Below are 25523 nucleotides of genomic sequence, written 5' to 3'. Positions count from 1 at the left end.
ACAATACATACCATATATTGGTTGCTTTCAAATATAGCTGTGCTTCAATGCCTCAATCTTAACCTCCCACATCTATTACTATAGACCAGCACTAGCCAATAAAAATTTCTGTGATGATGGAATTGTTCCTTGTCTGTGCCATCCATGGATATGATAGCTACTAGCCACATATGGCTATTGAGCACCTGAAATGTGGCTAGTGGCTGAGAAGCTAAATTTTAAATTTTATTTCATTTTAATTAATTCAAATTTAAAGCGATACATATGGCCAGTAGCTACCATAATGGACAGTGCAGCTCCAGACCCTTGCACCACAAAATGATACTGTTTTTTAATAAGAGTATCAACCAGTAAACAAAACTTGCAAATAATCAACTTATTTTCACACAGGAAAGAAACAGGGTTGTTGTTTCTTAAGGTTCTAATCCTCGGCAACTGACACTGGCAATCTGATGCTTTATATGTGGATTTACGGAGGGCACCGTCCACTTTGTGTTATCCATTCTTACCCCACACTACTACAAGGTCTCAAGAAGCAAACTCAGTAATAGCAGCGAGTACAATTCTGGTTCTCTGAAACCTTTCCTGCACATCTACACGACTGTCACTGTGTAGTTTATTTCAAAGAACACCTACTATGCGCTGGCATCATGCTGCACACTGGAAATAAAAAAAAGGTCGCAGCCCTCCAGGAGTTCAAAGGCTTTGGGGGAAAGACAACACATAATCAGATCTTTTCAAAATAATATGAGAAATGCTACTCTTGGAAAGGGTATGATGGGATCACAGAAAGGGCTCTTAGGCCAGTTTGGAGGATTAGGAAACTTCCAGATGACACCTCGGCTGAGCCAGGTGAGGGCAGTCCGGTCAGACAAACACAATGAATAAAGGAATGTGGTATAAGGAGTAGCAGGTACACAGCTGGAACTATTTCTAGGGCACAAAATCCTACACAGCAGGCAACAGAAGCCTTGCCAAGGAACTTAGGCTTTCTATTGTAGGCAGTAGCTACTGGGGATTTTCTTTAATGAGGAAGAGAGGTGGTCGGAATTACCCTTCTGAGCAATTGCTCTGGCTGCAATGTGGGATAATGACAATTGAGGGACCAATTAGGAGGCTTGTTTCAGTAGGCAAGAAGGGCTCAGGCGTTGCAGTTGTGAGGAGAAAGAGAAGATAGTTTGTCTACTTTATACTTTAGGAGGATAAAACTAATAAGACTTGGTGAGGGAAGTGAGGAAAATGGGGACTCAAGGCTGACCCCCAGGTTTCTGGTTTTGATGGAACCATTAACCAAGACAGGGAATCAAATGCAGCATTGAGTGGATATAGCAAAGCACAGGGAGTAGCAATGGGATGGGCAGGCCCACCATGTCACACATCTCCAGCAAGCACCAGTCACACTGCTGTGCTTCAGGGAGATCACATGAAGCACACATGAAAATGGTGTCCCCAATGGGGCAGCCCTGGGTTTTAAAAATGGACGAGGAGGGCCAGCCCCGGTGGCCTAGTGGTTAAGTGTGGTGGGCTCCGCTTCACCAGTCCAGGTATGGTTCCCGGGCAGGGACCTACACCACTTGTCTGTCAGTGGCCATGCTATGGCAGTGGCTCACATACAAAAAGAGGAAGACTGGCAAGAGACATTAGCTCAGGGTGACTTTTCTTCAACAAATTTTTAAAAATACAAATAAAAATGGATGGGAAGGGGCCGGCCCAGTGGTACAGTGGTTAAGTGTGCTCATTCCGCTTCTCGGCAGCCCAGGGTTTGCCGGTTCGGATCCCAGGTGCGGACATGGCACTGCTTGGCACGCCATGCTGTGGTAGGCGTCCCACATATAAAGTAGAGGAAGATGGGCATGGATGTTAGCTCAGGGCCAGTCTTCCTGAGCAAAGAGAGGAGGATTGACAGTAGTTAGCTCAGGGCTGATCTTCCACAAAAAAAAAAAAACGGATGGGAATAATTTGCTCAGCCTCATGTAATCATACTTGCCAGCCTACCTTCCAACAGCAAGTAACAAAGTACTAGTCAAAGAGGTGAGAGGCTCTAACCAAATCGTCTTGCCCTAGCTAAAGTAGATAATATACCATTTCTAAGATTGCTTACGTCTTTACCTAAGAAACTAAGACATGGCAGTTCACTATTCAAGTGGCTCTACGAAAGTTTCAATGTATTTGATAAGCAGAAGCGTATTAATGCTTCTGTCTCCCCTTGGAGAGAGCATTAACAGTTTTGTAGTTAAAGCCAATGCTTGATTATCTTTAAGGTAAACAAGGAAAATCTGGCCCTTAAGTTTGACAGTTAATACTTAGACTCTTCTTACTCATTCACTTGCATTACTGACATCTAGATCCTCCCTTTATTTTCACCAGATGCAGCCTCCAGGAAACCCCTTTGAAAAATACAGTTTGCATCTAACCTCACATCCAGAAACAGATCTGAATAAAGGCAACTCTGTTTAAGGTGTATACTGTATTTTTTATTAATCCAACGCCCCTTGTCATGGTCAGCCCCACAGTGAAGAAGGGCTCCAAGGAGCACAAAAGGACACTGGAGAGCCTCCTGGCTTTTTGTGAGTCAGGATCACACCATCAGCCCATTTGGAGGTGGACCAGGGAATCATCCTTGATTCCTCCTTTCTGTCAACCTCCACATCAATCCATCAAAAAGTTCACATCAAAATACATGTTAAACATATTCAAGTCTCTCCTTCTGCATAGGCACTACTAGTCCAAGTAACTAGCACACCTGCCCTGGACTGACTGACCTCCAGGGCTTCCCCACTTCAGCCCCCACCACACACCTGCGTGTGCTATTCTCCACACAAACCAGAAGGTTCCTGTTAAAATGTAAACGCAACCATGGGACCACTCCACCCCCTACTCTACCCCCGCACCCAGCACTGAAAATCCTCCACCGCCTCCCCACCGCTCTTAGAATAAGATCTAAACTGCTTAATATGGCTTTCAAGGTCCTTCATTATTATCTGGCCTTTGCCTTTATCGCCAACTTCACTTTCAACCAATCTTGTCACTTGATTACTGTGCTACAACCACGCAGGCCTCCTTTCTCTCTCCAAGCCTCTGTGCTTACTGGCTCTTCAGGTTGCAATGGTCTTTCCTCAGCTCTGTACATTCCTCGAATCGCAGCCCAGTGGTGGTCTCCTCAGACAGACCTCCCCCGGCCATCTCCTAACTAATTGCCTTTACATCACTTATCAACTTACCTTATTTACTGCCTATTTCTCCCACCCCACTAGAATGTAAGCTCCATTAGGACAGGGAATTTGTCCAGCTTGATCACCCCATTTCAATGTCTGGCACACAACAGGTATTCAATTTGCTGAATAAAGAACACATTAATGACTGATTCTATTTAAAGTAAACTGCATTCCAATAACCTCAGATACATCGATGGTGAACTACAAGCACACATTCCAAAACCACACATAACTCGTTTTTGCAATAAGCACCTTTATGGATTATTCACACCACAGCTGCTCTCCATCCGAGCGGCTCATGCACTTTACAATGAATGAGTGTTGCTCTCTTACTATGCATGTATGTGAGGGCAGAGGCTGTGCCAATTACAATCTCTAAAGCATTTAAGGGAAAGGCGCTATTCCGTATTAAAGACATACAGTTACCATATGTATGATTACCTGGTTGGTTGTACTGATCTTCGTAAGCATCCAGCCAATAAAACTGAAACACTTGTTCCTCATCTGCCCCTTTTACCAGTGGGAGGTGATTGGAATCCACTTGAACTTCCTGGGCTGAGAAACTGCTGTCATCTTCCTGATCAATGTCCCAACAAGAGACATCTGGGAGAAAACTTTCTCTGCAGAAATCACATTTTCAAAAACCTTTCAAAATCCAACAGAATAATTGTAGTGCTACTTGCCAGAAAAGTCATAAAATGCTCTTACAAGTAGGATGTGGTCCCTTTCCCAGGATCTGCCTCATGTTTCACCCCCTCTGCTGGCTCCCTCTCTTGGTCCCAAGTCTTGGCAGCCACAGTCTCCACGTCCATCTCCACAGCATCCATGGGCTCATCAAAGTCGCCATCTTCAAAATCCATTGCCCCTGACTCCTCCTTCTCATCTGTACACAATGCCAGCACAGGCTCTCCTGTAGGCGTCATCACACATTCCCATCATACACATCATACGCCGCTCCCATGGGGCACAAAGGCTTCCCAACACAGCAATAGCAGCCTGCCCTTTTCCCCACAATATATTTGCATTTCTCTTCAATCTCCAAATTGGATATGTTTAACTTTTCCTGCTATGAATTCAAATCTCTCACACTTAAACTTGCTATCACAATACCTTCAAAATCTCCTCCACTTCCTCCTTCACAGGGCCTCCAGTTTCTGACAGCACTTTGCAACTGCTCAACACCCTAGCACTTCTGCCCGACACCAGACTCACCGGCAAATTCAGCACGTTTAAGAGGAACGGGAGTTAATGAAGGCTCCTTCCTTGAGACAGCGGAAGCAGTTTTTCCTGAAGGAACTGCCTGTAAACGTTTTTAAATGTTTAGTCAGCTGGACCTGCATACTAAAAATATGCAACTGTCCTACCCTGACCAGAGATAATGATGGTTCCCATTTATAAAACATTTTTATGTATTATTAATGTAATAGCTCCAATTATTTTACTGTTACCGAGGTTTACAAAAAGATACTTGTTTCCAGGAGGAAAATTATTGCATTTAGCACAGTTGTAATAACTATAATAAACACATACTAGTTACTACAAAATTTACTATGAAAAAAGCAGGCATGTGCTATTTTTGAAATACATGAAACTATGTAATGAAATGGGAGTCCTAATTTAAAACAAAAATTAATACAAATTCAAAGGCATTTCCCTCACATAGAAAAGCAACAAAATAAGTTTTAAGCAATAATATAAATCAAAACTGAAGGTGCTTCCACACACTCTACCTTGGGGGTGTGCACAGAGAAAGGATTCAGTGAAGCTCCAGTGGATCTTTTCTTCTTCAGTATCATCACAGGTGGTGGAGTTATCTGAGGTGGCTAAAAGGAGGGGGAAGACAGACATTCACTGCCATGCTTGATTTACCATAAGACAGAAAAGGACATTTCTTCCCCCATTGAAGCCCAATGAGCAAAGCATTTTTTTCCTTCCCTGCTCCCCCCACAGCTCTGTGTTCAGGCACTGCAGTTACTATAGCAACAATACCACAGACTCACTAGAAAACCAGAATAGATATTGAATCCACCCCTCACCAATTTTCTTCTTTTTAAAACTTAACATACTTTCCCCTTACCCTTCCAGAATATTACATTAAAAACTGTCAAGCTAGAACTACATGGTGTTGGTGTTAGTCATTTTAATCAAGGGTCACTTAGAAAGAAGCACGCCTCTAAATGAGGGTTTAGTCTTTATTTGAAATAGCTAAATTGCAAATCCCTGGTGCAGCTGAGCCTGTCTGAGTTCTAGAAGGGACAGTTCACTGACGCTGCCTTCACCCCCGCTTAGAATTCAAGATGAAGAACTCACGCCTGATTGTACAGACTGACAGGCTTCATTCTATTTTAGGAACATACACTGCAGCAACTGAGCGCACACAGTGTGCATTCTTACTACCTCAAACACACCCCCACACAGCCCCATCTACATAATCGCATAGCTTGTATCAGCTGGGAACTACAACCTAAAATGGTGAGAAGAAACCAATTTGAAGGGTTTTTTTTCTTTTTTGGTGGGGGTGGTGTCGTTGAATTTTTTGTTTTTAATTCTAGCAATAGTCTGTTTTGTATAATTACTGAACTGTTTCTTCACCCTACGTCCCTCACATATTTGGCAACTCCTAGAGATTCACTTACCTCGCTGTTCAGATCTTGTAGAATGTCACCTAGCAGATCATCCTTGGACAAGTCTACAGCTTTCTGGAAATTATAAAGGAAGGTAGAATGAGAAAGCCCTACACTTCACGTTTCCACCCAGCTCACGTGTCTGTGAAAGACAGAACCCAACCAGTCAGTCCTTCCTCTTCATTCCTCACTCTGAGAGCTCATCAACTATCCACAGATCTTAACCACCACCTGTGGACACATAACTCCTAAACCGAGAGCTCCTGTCCTCTATCTTCATCCTCATTCCATGATCCTCCTGCTAATCACAGAAATAAACACACTGTTAGTTCAGCTTTTCGGTTCAATCTTCTTTTCTATCTCCAAGATCCAACCACTGAGGTGTCTAAATTCACCTAGAAATCTACATCCAATTTAGTGATTGAAATTAGGAAAATATTACTCAAATATCTGAGCTCAAATGTATTGAGCACCTATTATCTGTATAATCAAATACTAAATTTGCTTCACAAAGGAAAAGGCAAAATATAAGAAAACCATGAAACTCACATCTGCGGTTTTCCTCCCAGCACTAGCCATGAACATGGACTTGATACTGTTTGGTCTTGTCACCACAGCCTTCTTTACATTCCTCTTGTCTTTGTTGCGTGCTTTATCATCTTTTCCTGCTGGAATATACATTATTTAGAAACATGCACTGGCAAAAATCAAAATGGAAAACTAAAAGCCTAGTCACCTGCTCTCTGTATACGAGAATTTGAGAAGAAAAATGTTAAGAATTCAAAATACAAAAATATGAGATTTTATGCATGGTACACAGGGAAGAATCTTTAAAACAAACAATTCAGGAAAACTTGGGCTAAATGTTATTACAAAAACTGATGAAATGCCAGTTAAATATCAGGATGAGTTATTAAGCGTGACTATTTAATTGTTATTGTTAGTGTGAATCAAAAGCTTTTTAAAAGATGGGGACGGGGTTTGTTCTTCCCACAGAAATAAAAAGATCAGCTCATCTGGAACCAGGGGATTAGCCGAGAAGCCTTCGTGAGACCACCTTTTTAGTGCTATACTCGAGCTGACAGGAAAACTGAACTATAAACAAATAGGGTTACCAGTTATACTATTGAAGTGTCCTAATTTCCATTTTATGAGGAACAGCAACTAGACACACGCAACACATCATAACAACACTAAACAGCAGAGACATCTGTTCATTAAAGAACAACTTGTACCATAGGTTTTCTCTTCTGGCCATGTGTAAATCACCTACGAACTCTTCTAAGACCGTCATTTTTACTCTCACTTTCAGATTTCATCCCGGAATGAGGTAAAGGAATCTCTACCTCAAAAAGACCTAGAATGAGGGTCCAGGCCAGCCCAGTGGCCTACTGGTTAAGTTCAGCAAGCTCTGCTTCGATGGCCCGGGGTTCAGTTCTGGGGCACAGACCTACACCACTTGGTGGCAGCCATGCTGTGATGGCAACCCACATACAAAATAGAGGAAGACTGGCACATATGTTAGCTCAGTGCAAATCTTCTTCAGCAAAAAAAAAAAAAAAAAAAGACCTAGAATGAATAGTTAACATAGTGTCTACAGCTTTCATATGCTACAGTACTAGCATATGAATACACAGGCCAGATGAAATAGAAAATACAGTCCAGAAAAAGACCCAATTACTTATGGAAATTTAGCATATAATAAAGGTGGTATCTCATATCACTGAGGAAAAAATGGACTTTCTAGTAAGTAGTGTTGCCTACTCATCTGTAAAGAAGTCAACCAGTATAAATAGATCATAGATCAAAACAAAAAAATGAAACTTTGTAAGTATTTTAATTAAAAAGGCAAACTCCTTTGTAACCTGGGTGTGGGGGAAAGTCTAACTATGATTCAAGATCCATTGGAAGGAAAAAAAGATTAATGAATTCAAGGGGCTGGCCTGGTGGCACAGCGGTTAGGTGCGCACGTTTTGCTTCTCGGAGGCCCAGGGTTTGCCGGTTTGGATCCCAGGTGCGGACATGGCACAGCTGGGCAAACGCCATGCTGTGGTAGGCATCCCACATATAAAGTAGAGGAAGATGGCCATGGATGTCAACTCAGGGCCAGTCTTCCTCAGCAAAAAGAGGAGGATTGGCAGTAGTTAGCTCAGGGCTAATCTTCCTCAAAAAAAAAAATAAATAAAAATAAATTCAATCACACCAGAAACAAGTTTAAAGACAAAACAGAAGAAGATTTTTGCATTATGCTTTGCAGATAAAGGAAAAATTTTCCTGATATTAAAAAAAGCCCCAAAACCCAAAAGGAATGTGGGCAATAAACACAAACATACAGTTCACATAAAAATATATATAAACAGGGGCCGGCCCAGTGGCGCAGTGGTTAAGTTCGCACGTTCCGCTTCCCAGCGGCCTGGGGTTCGCCAGTTCGGATCCCGGGTGCGGACATGGCACCGCTTGGCACGCCATGCTGTGGTAGACGTCCCACACATGAAGTAGAGGAAGAGGGGCACAATGTTAGCTCAGGGCCAGGCTTCCTCAGCAAAAAGAGGAGGACTGGCAGTAGTTAGCTCAGGGCTAATCTTCCTCAAAAAAAAAAATTAAAAAAGAGGGGTTTTCCAAATAAAGAATATTTGCAATATTGAAAAATGTATATATACATATATAAACAGCTACTAAGTTTTATGAAAAGATGCCCAACTTCATGTGTAAAAGAAATGCAAATGAAAACCACACTGAGATGTCATTTCTCACATATCAGAGTGGCAAAAATTCAAAAGCTGGACAACATACTCTGTTGGCGAGGTCATGGGGTCTAAACAGACACTCATACACTGTTCATGGGAGTGTAAAATGGGACAACTCCTACGGCACTACCATAAAACTTCATGTGCATTTACTCTGAGCCAGCAATCCTACTTCTCGGGATCTTTCCCAAGGAAAACACCATATGCACAGAGTTATTCACTGCAGTATTATCTGTAACAGCTAATTATTGAAAATCTAATATCCATTCAAGGAAATGATTTGAATAAACCATGGTACATTCATACAATCAAATACTATGAAGCTACAGAGAAATAAGAAAGAAAGATCTCTATGTGCTGACAGGAAGTGATTTTCAGGATATCTTGTTAAGTGAAAAAACACAAAGTACAAAAGTATAGAAAGTATCTTTTCTGTAAGAAAGAAAAGGAAATAAAACTACATATACATAATTCCATTCCTGGGTATATGCCCAAAAGAATTGAAAACAAGTGTTCCAACAAAAACTTGTACATGAATATTCATAGCAGCACTAGTCACCAATAACCAACAGGTGGAAACAACTCAAATGTCCATCAACTAATAAATGGATAAACGAAATGTGGTATATCCATGCAAAATAATATTCAGCCCTAAAAATGAAGTACTGACTCATGCTACAATATGAATGAACCTTGAAAACATTATGCTAAGTGAAAGAAGCCAGACACAAATGATCACATATTACATGATTCCATTTATATGAAATACTCAAAATAGGCAAATCCAGAGACAGAAAGCTGATTGGTACTTGCCACAGGCTGAGGGAAGAGAGACTGAGGAATGACTGCTTAAGGAGTATGGGTTTCCATTTGGAGTGATAAAATGTTCTGGAACTAGATAATGATCATGGTTGCAAACACTGTTAATGTATTCAATGTCGCTAATGGTAAATTTTATGTTATGTGTATCTTACCAGAGTTTTTTTTAAAGTTATTTTTCATGTGCCTAAGACAGTGCAAAGGTTTGTAGAACATCTGTGGAAAATGTAAGACAGGAGAACTTAACTTTTTATTGCGATCACTTGGAGCAGATTGAAAACTGAATATAAGTAATGGTCAAAATGTTTAGTATATAAAATTCAAGTCGTACTAAAAAGTATCAAAAGAGAAGGTCAACAGAGGTTTGAATAGCAAGGAAGGCTTCGTGAAGGGGCTTTAATCTCACCATTGTAGGTTAGTAGGATTTAGATGGAAGGACAAAGAGAAACACAGAGAAAGAATAGGTGTCAACATTTGAGGCAGAATTCTCCCACAATTTTAGTGCTTCTGTTTTGATTTGTTTTATTCATTTGCCCACAGATTTCTGTTCATTGGGACTTAGTTGATATTTTTCAGTCTCTGTTTGAAAGCAACAGGCCAGAGATTGGATCTACACCATAAAGAGTTGACCTTTTACTTCTAGGCAAAACTCTTCAACTCCTTCTAAGTCTTTAAAGTGGATTGTAGAATTCTATTTCCCTTCCTAAGATCTTGGGACCTTTTTGGGCTGCTCGTGAGGGATACTAGAACAGTGGAGTATTGTGGGTAAATGGTGGCAAAGTGTAGAATAAAGATTTCTAAGATTAGCTCTCCTTCAGAATGTCAAATCATCCTCTTCACTGACGTATGACTAGGAAGAGATGATATGACGATTATGGAAACACAGAGATGGCTCACTTATTCAACAAATAGTTCATAATTTCTTTGTGCCTGCTACTGTGATCGGCACTGAGATGACCAGGACATGAGTCCTTTCCTCAAGAACCTCCCTATAGTTCAACCACCTAATTTATAGCTGACAAAACTCGTGTCCAGATAGGTGATGGGACTCATTCAAGATACAGACAATTAACAACACAGCCAGGACTCTAATGCAGGCCTCCTCAGTTCAGGGAGATGAAAAAGCACATGGGCTTATTTCATTCTCTTCTTTACGGACTAAGAAAAACTAGGAAAACAAAATTAGCCACTCTGCTACCAAATGGTAGGTACCAGTGTGTAGAGTTCCTACATTACATAGGTTGGTAGAAACCAGGAAGATAGTTTACATATTCTAATTTCACTAGTGAATGAATAAATAAATAACATCCCACATGAAAAGAAAATAGACACAACCTTATTTTTTGTAAAAGGAAACACAGGGAGGATAATTAGAAACTAATAAAAATTATACCTATGGAGATGGGTAGAAATGAAGTAGGAAGCATAGGGATGAGAGTAAGATCCCATCTTACTCTCATGATAACTCCTGATATCGTTTTGATTTTGAATCATAAAAATGTTTTACAATATTCAAAAACTAAAATTAAAACAAAAGAATTTTGTGTGTATGAGGAAGATTGGCCCTGAGCTAACATTTGTGCCAATCTTCCTCTATTTTTGTATGTGGAACGCCACCACAGCATGACTTGATGAGTGGTGTGGTGGTCCCGTGCCTGGGATCGAACCTGCAAACCCCAGGCTGCCGAAGTGCAACATGCGAATTTAACCACTAGGCCACTGGGCCAGCCTCTCAAAAAGATTTTTTAAAAACCTAAATTTGAATACAAACAAAAACCTGAACAAAAATAGAAAAAAAAGAACCTGTGTAGTAAACTGGTAAGATAGCACACAGAAAACAATTACTTCACACACCTTCTGAACACAATACTCTCACTATACACCCTTAGCAGCAAATATGCCAAGAACAAATAAAACTGTAAACAAATTGTAAACTTTACTTAGAAAGGTTGTTGGTAGATGTATTGGTTTAGTAATTCTAAAATCTCAAACTATTTTGTAGTATATTTTAGAAGACAAGGGTTTTCACTGGCAATGAAGGTAGATAAAAATACAGAATTGAGGATGATGAAGAAGAATCCTGTGGTGCTGGATTTGAATCACATGTATCAGTATGCATTCATGACATACATATATATATATATATATAAAATCTCCTAGTTCACTGAAAGGGCCCAGAAACCATTACACCCCAGGAGCAATGAGTACATCCATCCCCCAGAACTGAATACCACTTTCCACTAAAAGGAACCATGATTCTTGGGAGAAATGGTTGATTCCAGGTCTGGGACAGGAATAATACAAGGAGAACCTAGAACATCTTGTTGGCCCACAAAGCAAGGAAATGCTCAAAGACTCATGGGATCATGTCAAAAGCACACAGGAGCCAGCTCAAAGGGGCTACTGCTGCCAAATCAGGGATAATCTGAACATCAAAAAGAAAAATCCTGATAAAGGATACTGAACTGTAACAGTAATTTTATTTATATCCATGAGTTTGAAGGGATAATTTTAAAAAGGAGAGAAAGTATCGTTGATAAATGCTGAAAGCATTAGGTGAAAGTTGGTAGGGAAAAGGGATATACACAGGGTCTCAAATTATCACCCCATATTTACATTAATTACAAAGGTGGAAAGGTAGCTTTACAAGGAAGAGATCTCACAAACATCATCTTAAGCAAAAGATCAAACTTAGTATCACCAATGACGGGACAGACTGACATTATGTGCCCCTAATATGATCAATGGAAAGGACACAACTTCATCTATACTGTATTTTTGCCAAAATATTTAACCTGACTCTAAGCATGAAGAAGCAATCAAGCAAATCATAGACTGCGGGACATTCAACAAAATAACCAGCCCAGTGCCTTAAAAAATGTCAATGTAATTAAAAACAAAAAGGCCAGAGGAGGCAGAGGAGGGATGGTGCTGTACTACACCAAATAAGACTACAGAGACATAAAAAGTAAAGTGGACTTTGAATTTTAAAAAATAGCTATAAAAGACATTATTGGGCTAACTGGGGAAATCTTAATATGGACACTATATTAGATAATATCATGAGAATGGTGTTGTGGCTAAGTAGACAAGTGTCCTTCTTCTTAGGAGGTCAGTACTGAAGCATGTAGAGGTGAACTATCACGGTGTCTACAACTTATTTCAGTAAGTTCACCAAAAATAAAGTCTTGGTCTGTGGTTGGGTTAAGGGAAGAGGGAGGAAAAAAAACAAATGTTGCAAAATGTTAACAAACTACAAATTAGGGTCCAGACTTTCTGAAAAAGGGTAAGACAGCACAGATTTTAGCTTTGTGGCTACATATGTCTCTCTTGAGCTCCTACATATTCCTCTTTGCATTTTCTTTTTTTAAAAAAAAAATGCAAAAACCGTTCCTAGCTTGAGGGGTACATAGTAACAGGCATGATTTCTTTCTAGGATAATGAAAATGTGAAACTGATTGTTGTGATGGCTGCACAATTCCTTAACTATACTAAACACCACTGAAATGTACACTCTAAATAGGTGAATTGTATGGGATGTGAATTATGTCTCAATAAAGTTGTTTAAAGATAAATGGGCTGCCGGGCCGGCTCCCTGGCTAAGTGGTTAAGTTCGCGTGCTCTGCTTTGGCGGCCCAGGGTTTCGCCAGTTCGGATCCTGGGCATGGAAATGGCACCGCTCATCAAGCCATGCTGAGGCAGCATTCCACATGCCACAACTAGAAGGACCCACAACTAAAATTACACTACTATGTACCCAAGGGGCTGTGGGAGGAAAAATTTTTAAACAAATAAATAAATGGGCTGCATTATTCATAATAGCCAAGATGTGGAAGCAACTCTAGTGCCCATCAACTGATGAAGAGATAAAGAAGATGTGGTATATACAATGGAATACCACTCAGCCATAAAAAAGACAAAATCCTGCCATTTGCGACAACACGGATGGACCTTGAGGGCATTATGCTAAGCAAAATAAGCCAGACAGAGAAAGACAAACACTATATGATTTCACTCATATGTGGAAGATAAACAAACACATGGATAAGAAGAACAGATCAGTGGTTACCAGAGGGGAAGGGGATGGGGGGAAGGAGAAAGGGGTAAAGGAGCACGTATGTATGGTGACAGATAAAAACTAGAGTATTTGTAGTGAACACAATGCAGTCTGTACAGAAAGTGTTATAAAATAATGCATACCTGAAATTTACACAATGTTATAAGCCAATATGACCTCAATAAAATGGTTTAAATAGATAAATGAAAGGGCTGTAAGTGGGCCAGTTTGCTGACCTGTGATCTGCCACTTGGTGGTAATAACAAACTAAACCAAAAAAACAAATACTAAAGAGAATTTTCCCTTCTCATTTTCCAAGAACTAAATCAGTCTTGTTTACTCAAAAAGACTTTTTGCCAATGATTGTGTAGCTAAGAAAATCTGACACACTCATTCATATCATTTTAAATTTCAATTAAACAGAGTTCTAAACCTTGTTATTGTACTGTACTATCATTAAAGAGCAAAAATTCTATGCACATTATTTCAGTAGGAACTAGAAGATATCACATTGTTGCAGTCCTCAAAATCAGCAAGTCAAAAATGACCACAGGACTGAAAATTCCAAAATAAGTAAAAGACCAAACTCTTTCGATAATAGGGACATGAAACTTCACTTTCTGGTGGTGTTTTTGCTTTTAACATTTAATTTTCTACATTAACTATGCTTCTCTCAATATCAGAACATATTCTATACCTAAAAACAATTGTAGTAGTCCTTTTCCCTTAAAGGAAACTGTGTCAAAATATCAAGTCATCTCAAATTTTAGATAATTCTTTAAATCTCAAAACAGCACTCTCCTGAAAACAAAATGTAGGTACCTTTCTCATGGGAATCAAGAGCATCGTCTTCAAGGTCATCATCAAAAATCTCTCGGCCATCCTCCACATAGCCGATACCATCTGCAGGAATAAAATTTAATATTGGGATCAAGTTTCTAAAAATGGTCAATAATATTTCAGCCATGACCAAAAAAAAACAAACCTTTTATACCCACTCAGATGTTCTCCTGGCCTGTGCCATTTTTAAGTGCAGAAGAATCCTGTTCAAACAGGTGTCAGATGAAACAGAGAATCCACACAGCAGGTTTGCGGAGCCAAAAACAAAGGATATATATACGCCTATCTAGGTGAGCTAAGGGAAATGATGGGGCCCACAGGATCAAAGTTTGCCACAATAGGATGCTTTACAGTAGTTTTACTCTCTACCAGAAGAATAAACAGTAAAAGAATAAAGAATCACCAGAAGCCCAGAAAAGTACCTCAGTCTACAAGGAAAAACCAGCAATATAGCTGAGTCCAATTACAGAAGTAGAAACAAATCTAGTCGCAGGCAGTCTACACCCCTCCCCGTGGTCACCACTCACATGTCCAAGAAGTCACACCCTACAAGGAACCAGTGAGCTTTCCACAAGTGGCGTAAGAACAGCAGGACCAGCCTTTGCCTGGCGTTTTCCACTACCCAGGTTACTCTTCACACACATAGCTTCGAGTAATCCTCACAGCCATTCTGTGAGATAGCTAGTTTTCTTACCCCCACATCCTGTGGGGGTACTTCACAGGTATGTGGTTCCTCCTAATTCCTACAGTCATTCCCTGGAGGATTTATACTATATCCTGAGGTATGCGCCTGAATTCTCCAAAACGTCCCCAAATAAACTTTCTATTGTTCTGGCTCTGTACTCTCAAATAATGTATTTGAGGAAAATCCAAACCAAAGGTATGATCTTAACAGTGCCTTACATCTGCCCGTGCAAAGCAGCAACTCTACTGCAATGAGAATCTACTAAAAGCAACTAATAGAGTGCCTGGCAGGCAATTTCTTCCCACATACCATCATCTACGATCCAGTCATCATCCTGGCGTGCCTGAACCAGCTTCGAATACTGTTCTTCATCAACTTCTTCATAAACACTTGTTAAGTCCTCAACCTGCCATCATAAAAGTTTGAGAAAGCTTCAAATGGAGTGAAAGTGTTAAACAATTCTGATGAAAAAATTGTCAAATTGAAAGTGGAATGGCAGCCTGAAGGAGTAGCTGCAACCAAATCGTGAGTTCTGACATTCAACACCACTACAGGGTTTTCCTTAAATAGACATCAATTAACTTAGTATTCTTTTTAGGTGGGTGTTAACATAAGATATTAAATGATTCCATTAGCATAATACACTTGTCACACCATCAATTACTCATCTACTTCATAAAAAACAAACTGAATTATAGCCAATTCTTCATTAGCTGCTTTGGGGATTCTTCACTTGCAATTTCTTGACTGGTTTCTCCTGTACTTAGCAAACCTGTAAGGCATGCCACCTCCCTCTCCACTAGCTGATGTTGCCCTGTGAACAGACGATAATGTTAGTAACTGTTCAATCAACCAAATATAATTTAAAAGGAGAATCTCCTCCATCCATGCCCCTCCACAAGTCAGCAAAACAAACACACTGTACATTCTACAGGTACACTAGAAATGGTTTTGGAGTGATCCCTGTTTGCATTACCACCGATCCCCTACCATTCTCAGGTCTTGAGACTGCAGACTTAAACGCTGACCTATCTGACGGGCAAGTCCAGAGGGAGGGGCAAGTCCTCCAACCACCCAAGCTGCCTGACTGCCAGAGGGCCAGAACACCACAAACTATTAGCAGGAAGAGAGCAGACCAGCTCGCCTCAGTTAAAGCAACAAACGGAACAGAAACACACCACCTTAGCCGCCACGGTGATGGGCCATCGACTTCCCAGATGAGAATTTGGTGGGCTGGTTAGCAAGAACTCATAGATCTCGGTTAAGAATTCCCTCTTCTCTGAGGGTTCTGTCTTTTAAGTGGGGGGTGGAGGAAACGACTAACTCCACCTGAAGAGCTAAGATCCTAAGGAAAAAAACACTTGGAGCAAGGCTCTGAGAGCCCTGTGGACAGAGCTGACTGGATTTCTGCCACACCTACAAGGCTTATATCAATTTGAGGATTAGGCTTCGTTTTTACCTCCTGCTTAATCTATTCTACAGGGATCACTGGCAAATACTGAGTTGGCTTTTCATCATTTGATAACAGAAACTACCTGCCCTACCAAATTAAGTTTTTGACAACCCAAACACAAACTGGTCCAATTTAATATTACTACACTGACCAATTTTCTTTGGTGGGGGGGACCGACAAGATTATTTCTGTTGGTTGAAGTCTACCAAGCATACTTTGTCTCTTATTTAAGTAACTCACTTATATACTATCGAAAAGATACGAGAAAACTATTTTTAAAAGTCATTTTGACTCTATCTCCAAAAACACGGCTACTGCTCAGCATGAACTCTTAGAGCCACGCAATTAACATCAGTGATCAAAGGCAAATCAGTCACAGTGTGTCAACATCTGAAATGCCCCAGAGAACTCCTCTATAGAAGTACCTACATTAAAAATGCTTTACTCTTGCTTTGCTGTAATCCTTTTAGCAACCCTTTATGATCTGGCTGACTCACTTGACTTTGAATGAATGGTGCCAAATAACAAAAATCCTCTTCTACTTGCTTAATGGCCCAATATGGTATAGGCCATGGTTAAACATGCATATTTTGAAGCAAGACTGCCTGGGTTCAAATCAAGGCTCTGCCACTGTGACCTCAGACATCTCACCTACAAAATGCTGTCATTCACAGTATCTAATCGATATGGTTATTGGAAGGATTAAATAAATGAACGTATTTTAAAAGCACTTACAACAGTGTTAGCTAAGAAAGTACATTAGTTGCTGTTGTTCTTATTCGTTATTATTTTCTTGTATTAATTAATCGCTTTCTAGCCCTGAGGCAGTTAAGACACTCAGGGAGCACACTGAAGGTGAAGCTAGACAATGTTGTGCAGATGGTGGTTGCTGTCTGTTTGCCTGCAGGCCATGAGCAGTGGGGAGAGGGAAATGGCCAAAAGGGCATCACATTCAATCTTACACACAGGACACAGCAAAAGTAAGGTCCCAGTCCCCATCGCCACTCCCCTTGCAAATGAAATTAGGAAGAACAATTCTCTCCAAGAAGAAGCAGTGCTTAGCTATACAGCTCAATACCTTAAAAGCAAAAGCATCTCTAAGTTTACCCAACAAAGCCATGGAGCTTACCAGAGATGCAGTGTGCTCAATAAGGGAAAAAATATATATATAGCTACTTTCATTTCAAAATTTGAAAAGCATCTGTAAAGTGCCTTACAGGAACTTGGAGAGTTGAGTAATCTCCATAATCTGTAAATAGATCTCATGCCCACGCTTGTTCAACATTAAGAAATTACTATTACAACAAGCTTGAAATATATGCATCTCTCTAAAGTGACATAAGACTACCTACAGGCCATGAATTGGATGAAGCACAGGAGAAAAAAAAGAAAAATGGTTACTTACTTCATATTTATACTTCTCACCAGCTTTAGCCTTTTTCAGCCTTTCTAGAGCTTCCTGGCGCCCTTTCTTGGATTTCTTTTCTCGCCGGGATCGAGAAGCTACAAAACTCCCTGAATCTGACACAGCTGAAAAAAAGCCAAATTTACATGAGATGTTACAAAATTGTCAGCCACCTTCCCCCAAAAACAAAGGGACGTTTCTAGCCAATACTGATACACAATTTTAATATTATGCAAATGGTACTTTTCACAACGTAAATAGTTCACAAAGCTCCTGGGTGAATCTGCAGCTCCGGTGACTCTTCAGAAATGTTCTCTAAGATCCAGCTGAAACAACTGAAGCAACTGTTATCAAAAAGAGGAAAACTCTAAATCCAACTGATACCCCGTGGAGACACCAGAGAAGGGCGATTAGCCATTAATCCATAACTTTCCACTAGAAATGACAGGCCATAAGTAATCCTAAAACAATTCATTTTGTATTCTATTAATCAACATTTGAAAGACTGTAAGGAGCATCTGCTCTTTGCAAAGTACTAGGCGCTCTAAGAGACACAAAGATCAAAAGGACATGGTCCATGTACTCACAGAATTTACAATCTAAAACAGGAAATAAGTAGCAACTAACTCTAAAACAATCTTTAAAAGTAATACATGCCCTAACAGGTTCAGATAAATATCTGAAATTTCAAAGGAAGGCAAAATTGGGGGTAGGGAGAATTTAACAAAGATGGCTCTGAGGAGATTCTGTATTCCTTCACTGATTTCCGGGCCTCGCTTAGTTGGTTATGACAATATAGGATGATAGCAAAAAATTACAAAGATTAAAATGGGTTTTGTCAAAAATTACTGAAATATCAGAAGACCTCAGTGTTCATTCATTCAACTTTTGAATTATTCATGCTTTTGGTCATTATAAACTGACCACCTCACACACTTACTGAAAAGATTTCATCCACAGAATTAAGACTTTCATATACCCACTGATGGATAACCAAGTCAAGCAAAACAGTGCTGCCTGCCAGCCATGAACTTAGGCTCAGCACAATTGCCATCTACGTCTGTGCAAATGAGTATTTTATTGTATTTGGTGCTAATTATTTTATAAAAAGGAATATGCACAGAAAAGGAGAAAGTATTGATAAGAGGCACCCTAAAAGCTCCAACCCTGGAATGTTCATAACAACATTAAGCTGTTTGACTAAGTGTTTGACTGAAATAGAAGATGCAATTTAAAGAACATGTACCAAATGCTGGCAATAAAGTGTTGAAAACTATATCTTAAAGGTGAAGCATAATTAGAGATCTTATTTTTTTTCTAGCTTTCTGGAAATGGAATCTCTTTATAACATCTCAGTCTATTGTCTGACTTTCACATTTGACTTTTAAATCCATTTTCAGAAAGGCATTAAGTAAAAATTAAGGAATGCAGATACTTAATGATGACAGCCACAAAATCTTGGGTGTCACTCAAATGATTTCAAAAAATCATGAAGAGGCCCACATGAAAAGGTTTCAGAGATTACTGAACGTGACCACTGAGAGTGAAAAGTAGGCCTCAGTGGATCTCCTTCAAGACTCCCTTGACCCCCCTAGCAGATTATCCTGACAAAATTTAGAGGGCTTCAAATAGACTTACTCCACAGGCAACAACGTGCCACTCTACAGGGGTTGGGGTACAATTACAAAGACAGAGCTGCCTGTCCTCAAGGGGCTCACAGTCAAGTAAAGCAAAAGGACCCAAGGCTCCCATCATCATTTAAAGATGGTGCCATATAAGAGGTAAAAACACACTACTGAGGAAACAGAAAAGAGAGCTGTTAATTTTGCCTGGGAAATCAGGGAAGGCTTCACAGGGGAGGTTTCCAACACAGAGCCAGAAAGAATAGAATTTTTACATCAGGGTACAGGATAGAAAGTGGCTGGCCCCATGGCCAACTAGTTAAAGTTCTGGGTGCTCCACTTCAGCAGCCCAGGTTCGCAGATCCCAGGTGTGGACCTACTCCACTATAGCCATGCTGTGGAGGCGTCCCACATACAAAGTAGAGGAAGACTGGCTCAGAGCTAATCTTCCTCAAGGAAAAAAAGAGAGGAGGATTGGCAACAGATGTTAACTCAGGGTGAATCTTCCTCACACTCACAAAAAATAAAAAAGTGGCACAAGCAGAGGAAAAGGCATGAGCCAAATTACAAAGAGATGAAAATGCAAGGTGCATTCAGAAACCGAGAGAAAGTTAGTGTGGAAGGTAAGTTTGACATGAGAGTGTAGAGTGAGTGGGAGAACAGGAGATTAGGGAGAAGCAGCACAACCCGGCTCTGCCACTTACTGGGTGACATGACACCACTGGTTAACCTCTCTGAGCTACAGAGGCCAGCTGTCTTCTTGTTTTCTAAGCTGCCCAGCATCTGAAGCTGCTTGTGAAATTTCCCTCTTATAAGTCTTGATGGGATGCAGAGCACATGTCCCACTACAAAAGCTGAAAGGCAGATGCTCTTTCCCAGACACCCTAGCAGCTAGGGCATGGGCATGGGCATATAAATTGGCTCTACCAGTTAAAAACACTTGCTCAGACCTTAAATCAGAAGCTAGTGTCACAAGGAAAGGGGGTGGGCTAAAGGAAGCTTCTAGAAATAGCAACAACTGCAGGAGGATTGAGTACCTGGGGCAGCAGCACCAAAAATGTCCCAAGGAACAAGCTATAACATCAAGTACTTGGCCGTAATTGGCAAGGACCTCCTCACTGGACCAGTTTTTTTTTTTTTTTAAGATTTTATTTTTCCTTTTTCACCCCAAAGCCCCCCGGTACCTAGTTGTGTATTTTTAGTTGTGGGTCCTTCTAGATGTGGCATGTGGGACGCTGCCTCAGCATTGCTTGATGAGCGGTGCTGTGTCCGCGCCCAGGATCCAAACTGGTGAAACCCTGGGCCGCTGAAGGGGAGTGCGCCAACTTAACCACTCGGCCACGGGGCCAGCCCCCACTGGACCAGTTTTGTAGCACAATTTCAATCACTGCTCCTGGCTGAGCAGGCCCCAGACTGGCTCTTCAGCCCTCCTGGGGTTTCTGTGAACAACACAACATCCTTCTAATAAATTCCTTTTGTTTAGGGGCCCGCCCCGTGGCCGAGTGGTTAAGTTCGCGCACTCCCCTTCAGCGGCCCAGGGTTTCACCAGTTCGGATCCTGGGCATGAACACGGCACTACTCATCAAGCAATGCTGAAGCAGCATCCCACATGCCACATCTAGAAGGACCCACAACTAAAAATACCCAACTATGTACCAGGGGGCTTTGGGGAGAAAAAGGAAAAGTAAAATCTTTAGAAATTCCTTTTGTTTAAATCAGCTAGAGTTGGTTCCTGTAGCTTACACTTAATGACTCTGAGGAATGCAGAGCCTCAGGGTCCAAATCCATGAAATGGGGATAATCATGTTGGCTTCATAAAGTCGTTAAGGATTAAATGAAGATGCTTGGTTTACTTAGTACTCAGCAGTATAGGAGAAGCTCATTTAATGTTTGTGTGTAATGTGTATAGACGCCGAGTAGTCACATACACATGCACACATCTAGCAGCACCATGTGTCTAGTTTCCAGAAAGCAAAGCAGTTTTCTCAGGGAAGCCTCAATATAGCACTATATATGATTAGATGTTTACCACTCAACTCCATGAGGACAACAACTATGTCCAGCTTACCTACCACTGGAACATGAGAGTCTGGCAGGATGCCTATGCCGGGGAGGTACATAATAAATATTTGCTGAATGAACAAATAAATGAACCACTATACCTGCCTTTTTTTAAATCATTAAACTCTCCCTGATCCCTTTTCGTATATAATAAACAGCTAGTTACAGCCCTTTCAACTTTTCACTGCCATTCTCAAGGAACCCCACCTTCTAATACTTAAGGGGGGGAAAAAAGCCTCGATTTCCCTTTTTGGAATATGTCTCTAATACTGCATGTAGGTAAGTTAGCAAAAAAAGAATGAGCATAAAAAAATCCAGTTACAAAAGCTTAAATATTTGGTTCAAAATTACCATGTGGAGTACCCCCATTGTCCCCAAAAGCAGACAGACACTAGCCTGCAACAGCCTTTCAGGTAACACTTTCATTCTGCTCTAAAGGAAAAATTCCAGTCATAATTCCCCAGCAACTACTTAATCAACACCATGACTTAAGAGGAGTCTCAAGATTGCACAGTATCCTGCAAAGAGTGATTTCTTGATGTTCACAGATGACATACAGTTTTTAGGGTGAAGAAAGGGCTTGGTGGCAAATCACTGATGGAGGGCTGCAAAGACTGTTCACGTACTCACATCCTACATTCCACTTGTAATCCAGGCTAGTTGACTCTCAGAATAAATTGTCTTAAAAAATGAAAGGCTAGAAGAACAAATTGAAATCTGTGATTCACAACTAGGTGAATGCAAAGGAAGCTGATGAGGAAGCAAGCAAGTGCTCATCAATGGTGATGTATTTGAGTGACAGGAGATGTGATGCTCGAGCTAAGGAAGTGAAGCATCTGATTTTAAGTTAGAAGTTCACTGAAGTCACACTTTAGTTGAACACTGTTCAAAAATCAGAAATCAGACAAAGCCATTTACATTTTGGGGTTTTTTTGGAAATAAAAGATTACCACTGAAACCAGAATGAATGATATACAGGGCATTGGAAATGCTGCTGAACTGATGCATTTTTTCCAGAGACTCCACCAGAGATGACTAGATTGTGAACATTTTTTTTACTGCAGCACTTGACGAACTTTCCATAGAATTTGAAAGAAAAACTGTTAATGCATAAAGTAGAAACCCATTACCTAAAAAGACAAAACGCATTTCTATCTTCTGGCGACAGCACTTAGAGCTTTCTTTCCTGCTTAGTTACAATTTTCCCAGGAGTTTCTATCAAGCGGAGGGCGCACATCCGTTCTGTCCTAGCCCTCAAGTGGATACTTGGCGGGGCCAAGACTGTGTCCCACCGGGCCAGTCTCGATAAAGGTGTGCCCAGCACGTGGGACGCGACAAACCAAAAGAAATAAAAAGAAAAGCACGCTAGTGCGGAGCCCTGCAATGACAGAGGTGAGGCAGCCTCCCAAACAAAAAGCCCCGCCGGGGGGTTGCTCGGGTTTGCCCGGTGCAAATGGCCCCGCCAGGAAGCCCAGTCCAACGCAGATGGATCCCAGCCTGCGACGACAGAGGTCCGCGCCCAAACAGCCCCGCGGGGCGACCCGAGCGCGCGGCTACCGAAGAAAAAATAAACAGAGACCCCCTCAGAGTCCCCACCACTCGCAGTCTGTCCACGGTTCCCGCATTCCCAACCCGGGACCCCGCGCGCGGGGTCGTCCCTCACCGCTCGCCGCCAGCTCGCAGTCCTCGCCGTGTACGGGCGCCATGGTCCCGGAGTCTCCCAATTCCGCGCCAACCAGCCCGAAACTGGCGCGGGGGCCGAGACAGGCGCCAGGCTGAAAGCCAATCAGCGGCTCCGGAGGCTGCGGACTTCCGCCCGGAAGGCCACTGACGTGCCGCGCCGCGCCTCGCCCCGCCCCCAGCCTTCCCGCGGGCGCGCGTTTGGCGCCCTGTGATGACCCCTTAGGGAAAAGCTCCAGTGGAGGGGAGGCCTAAGAGAGCAGAAAAAAAAAGCGGTCGGGCGCTGGAAAAGTGCTGCCTGGAGACTCGCTGCGCAGGCGCATGCATGCCGATGGGAAAAGATTTGGGAGCTTTGGAGTAGGGGCTCTCTGGTTCTCAGAGATGATTTTCCGGGAAAAGAGACGCGGGCGGGCAGTAGGATGGGCGTGGTTGGACCGGTTTCCCCGGAGCCTGGGAAAGCGACTGCCTCCTGCTGCGCGCTTGCCTGATACTTGCTTCTTAGAGTGTGAACACAGTCGCTGTGTGACTTATTTATATGTATGTATATATATATGTATATATGCCACCATTTAAAAGTACATGCCCCGTCTTAAGGAAATGACCAGAAGTAGGTGGGGCCGGCCCCGTGGCAGGGGTTAAGTTCGCGGGCTCTGCTTTGGCAGCCCAGGGTTTTGCCAGTTCGGATCCTAGGCGCGGACCTAGCTGTTCATCAAGCCGTACTGAGGCGGCGTCCCACATGCCACAACTAGTAGGACCCGCAACTAAAATACACAACTATGTACTGGGGTGCTTTGGGGAGAAGGAAAGATAAAAAAATAAATAAAATTCAAGTGACCAAAAGTAGCATCACCAATAAGGGGCAACCATATGCCTCCTGTTGTGATGCACTTGGGGAAAGGAACAACATCACTTATATAGTCTTCTTGCAAAAAAGGTTTAACCTGAATCTAACCATGAAGAAACAGTCAGTATTCAAAACGTAGAACAATCTATAAAACATCTGGCCTGGATTCCTGCAAAATGTCAATGTTGTGAAAAACAAAAAGGGCATTAGAGTCTTGTGTACAGTACAATGTGTGCAATGTATGTGTCTCATTTTATCTTTTTGCAAATAGGTGTAACATTTTTATTAAGTAATACCTGCCACACATTTGTAATACTTTTTCCTATGTTTTTGCCCACATACTTGATCCCTTCCTCATGTGACAACAATTTTGCAATATTATTTTCTCGAACAAGGATATAAAGATAATTCAGTCTATCCTCTCGCATGGTTCATCAATACTTGTGTCTTTTTTTTTTTTTAAGATTGGCACCTGAGCTAACAACTGTTGCCAATCTTCTTTTTTTTTCTTTGTGCTTTTTCTCCCCAAATCCCCCCAGTACATAGTTATATATTTTAGTTGTGGGTCCTTCTAGTTGTGGCACGTGGGACACCGCCTGAGCGTGGCCTGACAAGTGGTACCATGTCCACGCCCAGGATCCGAACCAGCAAAACCCTGGGCCGCCGAAGCAGAGCACATGAACTTAACCACTCAGCCCGGGGGCCAGCCCCAATGTTTGTTTCCTAATTTCTGTTTAGAAAACTTTCTTTCAGCTTCATAACTCATTATTTAATGTCATGTTAAGATACAATGCATATGTTGTGATACACAACACATAGTAATTCACACTTAGATACATCTGCTGTTTAAAGTACTAGTAGAGATTTATGTCTATACTTCCCTTTAAAGAAATTGTTGGAACTTTTATAGTCATATTATCAAGTTTATTCCTAATAGGAGAGAACCATTTTGGTTAGGCATCAATAAGAACCAAATCCTTCCCTTAAAGTTTCATGTGTCTGATCATTTTCCACATGCCAGCTTAGACCTGTAAGCACAAATTTTGTTTCTGTTTCACTACCCACATACTTCGGAAGCCAGGACCTGTAGGACACTTTGATATCATGATACGACTTCTGGCCTTGCACATTCAGGTCACAATTCCAAGTAAGTCAGCACAGTGGGGTAGAAATATTTATGGAAGCTATTTCTACACCAAGAGGTCCATAAATAACTTAAGTATATATGAAAGCACCTTCAGCTGACATAAATGGATGCCACTAAGTCTAAACTCAATGCAATACCTACTAAACTTTCCCATAGTAGAATCCCAAGATGACCATGCCCACGCTATCAGCACTACCAGGCAGGAATGGAAGTGTATCAGAGGGAGGGATGGTGGTTCTCAAGAGCAGATTGTCACATATTTAGGAATTTTATAATCTGCTTGTTAAACTATTGGTAGCTTGAGATCAGCCATGGATGAAGTAT

At 41.4% G+C, this 25523-nt stretch overlaps 1 protein-coding gene across 5 annotated transcripts in view; it reads right to left on the bottom strand.

The window, feature by feature from the left end:
• The window catches only part of POLA1 (DNA polymerase alpha 1, catalytic subunit), a 286920-nt gene extending 263572 nt beyond the window's left edge, over positions 1-23348 (bottom strand). Inside the window, exons 1-10 of one of the 5 annotated variants that reach the window (XM_014830262.3) lie at positions 23192-23348; positions 17846-17970; positions 15297-15393; positions 14285-14365; positions 6389-6507; positions 5852-5914; positions 4946-5038; positions 4428-4515; positions 3924-4125; positions 3657-3835 (exon numbers count right to left, since the gene is read on the bottom strand). In XM_014830262.3, coding sequence (XP_014685748.1) covers positions 3657-3835; positions 3924-4125; positions 4428-4515; positions 4946-5038; positions 5852-5914; positions 6389-6507; positions 14285-14365; positions 15297-15393; positions 17846-17970; positions 23192-23234 — 1090 coding nt within the window. In that variant the 5' untranslated portion in view covers positions 23235-23348. The remainder of the gene's footprint in view (positions 1-3656; positions 3836-3923; positions 4126-4427; positions 4516-4945; positions 5039-5851; positions 5915-6388; positions 6508-14284; positions 14366-15296; positions 15394-17845; positions 17971-23191) is intronic. The other 4 variants (XM_070502288.1, XM_070502286.1, XM_014830263.3 and 1 more) reach the window with 4 other exon arrangements.
• Positions 23349-25523: the final 2175 nt, after the last annotated feature.

The sequence above is a fragment of the Equus asinus genome, chromosome X (genome assembly GCF_041296235.1).
Source record: "Equus asinus isolate D_3611 breed Donkey chromosome X, EquAss-T2T_v2, whole genome shotgun sequence".
Classification (NCBI taxonomy): Eukaryota; Metazoa; Chordata; class Mammalia; order Perissodactyla; family Equidae; genus Equus; species Equus asinus.
The sequence above is the reverse complement of the archived record's forward strand: the minus strand, read 5'-3'. Positions and strand labels throughout refer to the sequence as shown.